We start from the raw sequence: 5,776 nt of genomic DNA, 5'->3' as shown, positions 1-5,776 counted from the left end.
GGGACGCTTCCCTGCTGCTGCCGGCTCTGAAGGGAGCAGGAGCTGCTCCGGTGAAAAGTGCTGCAGAGTCGTTACTGCGTCGCTGCCCTCCTGCTCAGGATGTTTGTCTCCAGCTCGTTTGCGTGCTTTGCTTCCGAGACAGCAGTGATCTCCACAGTTAGACTAAGCTTGGCAAATCAAACCGTGTCCTGCCTGGTTCTGTTCCCAAAGTCTGTCCCGCTTGTTTCCTTTCCTTCTGATCCCTTTCTCATCCTAACCTGTCTGCAGACAGCAGCAGGCAGGGATGAGCTAGCAAAAAATGGTGTAGCTGTGTGATCAGTGAGGTGCTGAGTCCTTTTTGATCCCTAGAGCTCAAGCCTCTGGTTTATCAGTTTGGAGTAGTGTATAGGCCTGCCTGCTGAAGACCACATCTTCCTCCCCTTTCCAAGGCTTTAACAGGAGACACTCTCGACCTGTGTTTTGTTCCAGTGTGTTCAGTTTGTGGAACAGTATGAACCTGTGGTTGTGCAACTCCTGGCAGAGATGATGGATCCCACTTTTGTTTGCACTGTGAGTATTGTGTTTAGTTCTTTTGAGCCTGGGCTGTGACAGTCCTGCCTGCTACTCCGTATGCCTTTGAGTGCCCAGTGTGCAGAAACTCTGCTGGAATAAAAATCAGCACACTGAATGCTTGGAACAAGTGCGGTTGTGCCAGGCCTGGGCCTCACTGAATGGACAGCTGTCTGACTGCCAGCCTTCTGCAGAGGAGGAGGGAAGGAAGGAGCTGCCAGTTGTTTTTGGTTCAGTAACAAGGTGTGTAGTGTGCCCTGATTGAGAGGAAGTCAAAGAACATTTCTTGAGAAAGCTCTATTTCTTGAAACTTCATATGAAGAAGCAGTTATGGCAACTTAATTCTTCCTTGGTCAGCTGTGAGTGTGACTCAGTGTGAATTGTCAGTTGAGCGTGGTCCTGTGGGAGCTCCTGAAGCTCCCTCAGTGGTGTTTCCACGCTTGCTCAGGTGGAAGCTCAGACTGGGGTAGGGCTGAAGTTGAGATCTCTTGGTGCAGATAAAACAATGCTGACTGCTGCTGTTCTTTTCACAGAAACTCGGAGTCTGTGAGTCAGCTAAACAGCCTCTGCTGGGGGATGATGCTTGTGTCTGGGGTCCAGGTTACTGGTGCAAGAACATGGAGACCGCTGCTCAGTGCAACGTACGTGAAGCAGGATTCTGCCTCAAGTTCCCTATTGCTCTTTGATAACTCCTTATAAACACTTTTCCAGCTTCTATACCACCCTTTCAAGCAGATGAATTCCAGTTTCAGGAAGCAAAAGAGTAGTAGCTAGAGGTGGTTGAGTTTGGGTAGAGGGTCTTCCACAGCCCTTAGCTTCCCTAAAGTAGACCATTTCCTATCCCCCCCGTCTGCTGGCATTTCAGATCTACGGTACGATGTGACCTTTGGATTTAGCGTGTGTCCCCGCAGCCAACAGACTATTTCACATACTCTCACCAGGCTCTAAAAATTGGCTTCCAGTGTTGCTGTGGGCTGATGCCTTCTTTGCCAGGCCTTAACAGATAAGGGCCATCGGCATTCTTTCCTGAAGCTTCTGGGTGGGGACAAAGATGTTATTTATTCTAGTCCTCTCTGGAATCACCTATTTTAAGAAAAACAGATCTGTTCCAAAGGTCTTTGCTCGGAAGGCAAACGTTGAATCGTATGTATGCATAGATGCCACTTGTTTGCAAACGGGCTTTTTTCCACTCACATAGACCATTTCTTTCCCTTCAGGCTGTTGATCACTGCAAGCGTCATGTGTGGAATTAGAAGAAGAATTTCCAGATCGGGAAGTTTGCCATGGCTCTTGAAAGTGTGGGCCAAGGTTGGCGGAGAGCTGTATCGCAAATGTCCCTCCTCTCCGCCTCATTAACAATTTGACCTTCAAGTTCCTTTATTGTAACTCTTCTGTAGCAGTGCTGCTGTTGGAGGATCAGATCTTCATTGTTGACTTAAAGATACTTCTGATTGTACAGTTTAATTCATTATGCTCCTAAAAATAGTGTGGTGTAGTTTTTTAATTGGTAGGCTGAAGTGTTTTTTTAGGTGCTGGGAAGAATGGCAGAGAAGGTGAAATGAAACGAGACTATGATCATTTAACTTAAGATAGCGACTAAACTTTCCAAGGTCTCCCCGTAGTCAGCGTTGGGAAGACGACGTGCTTTGCATTTTTAACATTGGGCTGGAATACTCATTTTCTGTGTGGCTGTAGAGGAACTCGAAGGGGTGGGTCATGTTGAATCCGGCATCCCTTTGGCTGGCATTTTCAAAGCTCTGCAGGCGCAGAGGCGGGGACTCGGTGTGTGCCCAGCTAACTCGCAAAGTGACTGGTACCTAAAAAAGATGCGTTTGAGTGATCACGCTTTTGCATTTGAGTGACCACACTTCTGGCTTGTGGTGTTACCGTCGCTAAGAGAACCCTCCCTCAACCTCTGATCACGTCCTTTTTATTTCCTTGGGCTGCTGGGTCTCAGCATGGGTGTTCTGCTGTCAAGCCCTGTGGGGTGGGATTTCAGGCTTTTGAAGCATGCTGACATACTTCAGGAACGGCTCCCTTTTTTCTTGTCCTAGTTGCTCAATTCTGCTTAGTGCGGCAGGTTCCTACATGCAGCCAGCTGGGTGCCAAGGAGGTGGAGCGAGCTGGGTCGGTAGAAGACGGGGAGGGGGGAGAAGTCAGCAGGGTCCATGTGTAAGTCAATGAGTTCAGCACGGAGGGCAGAACGTGTGGAGAAATGTTTTTTTTATTGTAAACTGCCAGTTTGTTCCTTGGTCTGTTTTTCTCTCATAGCGTATTTAAGTTTTCTAAAACCTCAGAGGTGCTGTGAGGCTCGCGGGCCATTTCCACTGCTGCCGCCCGTTCTCACTGACTCTTCTGAGTAGTTTGAAGTCTAAATTTTTACCCAGAGTTCCCATTTCTGTTGGGAAGCACATAGCAAGCGGAGATGGCTGATGGTAAGAGCACTGCAGGAGGCGTTTGGCAGCTCTGCTGGCACACCCGACAACCTGCCTTTCCCGCCTCTGCGGCATCCCGCTGGAACGGCCCGAGCTTCCAAACAGAAGCCTCTCAAGGCCGGCTGCTGCCCTGCAGACAAGTCAGGCCCTGAGGTGTAGGGCCCTCAAATGAGAATCAGGCTGATGTGGTTTGAGACAGATCTTGCATCTTCTACCAGCTATTAGTGTTTGCATTTGTGCAGAACGCTGAAGCGCTCATGGCTTTCAAAAAAAGAAATGCAGTTACCCCCTAAAGATGTGAAATACCGGCAGGTTTCTGTCTTTGGAGGCTTGTGCGGTGGTTCCAGCAGTGGATCCCAGGTGGGGTAGATGCACCAGGTAGAAAATGGGCTCCCTTGAGCATCGCTGCCCTGGAGGTACCAGTTGTATTACACAAGGGCGCGTAGGGTGGTATTGGATCTTTTAAACTGGACGGTGTTCTCATAACATTAATATTTTGGGGGGGAGGTGGGATGGACTGACACTTGCTCTTAAAGGTTGGCAAGATTTTGATTTTTCTGGTGGTTTTAGTAGTGAAGGATTTGTGCTGGTGACCTGTTGGCCATGGGGAACCAGGGGAAATCCTGTGCTCGCGCTGGGAGTGTCTTTAGTTTTCTCCCTTCCTGTGGACTGTGGCACCTGACCCGCTTGAGTCATGCTGGGGGGGACATGTGCAGTTGCTTTCTAAAGAACATTGTCTTGATTTTTTTTTTTGCACAAAAGCTTCCTTAATGAACAATAAAAAGTCTGTAAACCAGTAAGCTTGCGTGTTTTCATTTCCTTGTTGTGTGCCAGTTGCCAAAGGATCAGGTTCGCTTCCCCTTTGCTGCAGAGCCAGGAGAATGCGCGTCCGAGAACATCCAGGGCTCAGCGGCAGGGTTCGGGCTCTCATTGCAGTGGCCTCGCCTTGCGTGTCCCATCAAGCCTTGGCTCAGTGAAGGAGGCTGCCCAGGGATTGCCACTGCCATGCTCTCCCCTGGATGAACCAACGCCTGGTGTGGGGCAACAGCCGCGTGTCGCAATTCCTCTGCCTTGCGTGGGCTGGCGGCAGCTCTTGCTCAAGCTGCTCGATAGCAGGCCTCAGTGCTGACCTGCTGTTAACGTGGCTTTCCTCTGGTCTTTCCTCCCTGCTTTGTTTTTGAATTAAATCAATGTCTTTTAGATGCGTGAAGCCAACAGTTTGGCGGCTCCTAACTATGCTGCGAATTCACTTGTCCTCTGTTTACTGGTCTTTGGTACCTGCGCTGCTGACCTTTCTGGTAAGGGGTGATGCTCTCCTCGCTGAAGAGCACAGAAGGCGGCTGTATGACACGGCCCTAGGACAGTTTTTCCTCTGCTATGCCCACCCTTCTCAGCCAGGAGTGGGGAGGTTAGCGCTGAGTAGCAGGTTCTGGGACTACCTGCCTGGCTCTGGTCCGTCCCTCCATTTGCAGGCTGGTGATGAGGTTATAATCAAGGCCTGTAGAGGGGTGTGGTAATTGCTGTGTGTGGGTGTGGGTTCTCACTGCTCCCAACCCATCCAAGATTCCTCAGTCTGGGAGCAGCACAGGAGAGGAGCCAGCCACTGAGGACTAGCTTAGGAACGGCATGGAGAGCAAATGGAGTGGCTGGGTGCTGATCCTTTCCGTGTGCCTGGGCTGCTACCGAGGTAAGGCCAGGCCTGGGGGTAGGACTTGAGGAGAGCCCAGAAAACCCCTCTGAACCCCAGAACTCCCAGCCCTAGTGTTCAAACTCCATAGCGTGCTGCTTTCTCACCTCTGTGGTGGTGGAGTTAGGCCAGAGGAGAGCTGGGGCAGGTGGCACCACTGGCTGCTTTGCCTCTTGCCCACCTGGATGTGAGCGTTGTGGCTTCTGCCCTTGAGGATGATGCTAGGGCAGGAGAGGGTTTGCTCCCTCCTGCAGGGACTCGAACGGAGCCGGGCATTTGCCAGTGTACGGAAGGAGGGAGGGACATTGCAGCACTGGTGGGGGTGAGGGCTGCTTTGTCCCTTGGTGCTGGGACCTGGTTGTGTACGTGCAGTCTGGGGGAAACCACTTTGTCCTTGCATGACCGCGTGACCTTGGTGCCACCTTTTCCCTGTGGGCCTACTCTGAGGTGCAGAGGCAGGAAGCCTCCTCTGCTCTGGCTTGCTGGGCTCTGGCTGGGGTGATGGGCTGCCAGGCTGCAGCCCTGTGCACCTTTGGAGACCCTTTGTGTACCTGCGAGCAAATCCTCCTGCGGACGAGCTGATGCTGCTGCCCCCTCAGCATCCCTCCGACAGTGAGAAAGTGGTACCTGGCTCATCGCCCACCCAGCCCCCGGAAACAAAGGGGGAAGAGCCTGTTCCCGACTCCTGGTCCTCCCTTGAGGGGAAATCACTTATTCCGGGGGACATTTCCCTGGGGGAGCCGTGGAGCCCTGCTGTTGTAGATGAAAAAACCAACCCCCAGCCTTTCGGAAGGAAGATCCATTTTTGCACCTGAATTACCGCAGTCTCAGCCCCCTGGACTCCGATGTGACCTGCCCAGGCGCTGGCTTTGTGGTGGAGGAGTTGTAACTGCGCACGGGTGGCCTGGCGATGGGGAGGGACGTGCTGATGTCTTCCAGCCGGCAACAGGCAGAGCAGGAAAGTTCACCCAGGCTCAGCACGTCCATCCTTTGGGCAATGCCTGCCCTACAGGCCAGCGGCAGCTCGGCCGCCCAGTGTGGGGCGGCTGATGGGACTGTGGGACCAGGGGCCTCTGCAAGCCTTGGAGAAGGATTTTCTTGCTGG

The 5,776-nt window shown here is 52.1% G+C and overlaps 2 protein-coding genes across 2 annotated transcripts in view; both read left to right on the top strand.

Moving 5' to 3' along the window:
* The window catches only part of PSAP (prosaposin), a gene marked incomplete at its 5' end in the record, with an annotated part of 12,213 nt that extends 10,079 nt beyond the window's left edge, over window positions 1–2,134 (top strand). The window contains 3 exons of the mRNA XM_010145978.1: window positions 469–549; window positions 1,083–1,190; window positions 1,767–2,134. Of these exons, the coding sequence (XP_010144280.1) occupies window positions 469–549; window positions 1,083–1,190; window positions 1,767–1,802 (225 nt within the window). The remainder of the gene's footprint in view (window positions 1–468; window positions 550–1,082; window positions 1,191–1,766) is intronic.
* Window positions 2,135–4,610: 2,476 nt separating this feature from the next.
* LOC104502063 (proactivator polypeptide-like) overlaps window positions 4,611–5,776 on the top strand; it is a gene marked incomplete at its 3' end in the record, with an annotated part of 6,314 nt that continues 5,148 nt past the window's right edge. The window contains exon 1 of the mRNA XM_010145977.1: window positions 4,611–4,671. Within this exon, the coding sequence (XP_010144279.1) occupies window positions 4,611–4,671 (61 nt within the window). The remainder of the gene's footprint in view (window positions 4,672–5,776) is intronic.

Source organism: Buceros rhinoceros, unplaced genomic scaffold (genome assembly GCF_000710305.1).
Source record: "Buceros rhinoceros silvestris isolate BGI_N320 unplaced genomic scaffold, ASM71030v1 scaffold34771, whole genome shotgun sequence".
In the NCBI taxonomy this organism is placed as follows: Eukaryota; Metazoa; Chordata; class Aves; order Bucerotiformes; family Bucerotidae; genus Buceros; species Buceros rhinoceros.
The sequence above is the reverse complement of the archived record's forward strand: the minus strand, read 5'-3'. Positions and strand labels throughout refer to the sequence as shown.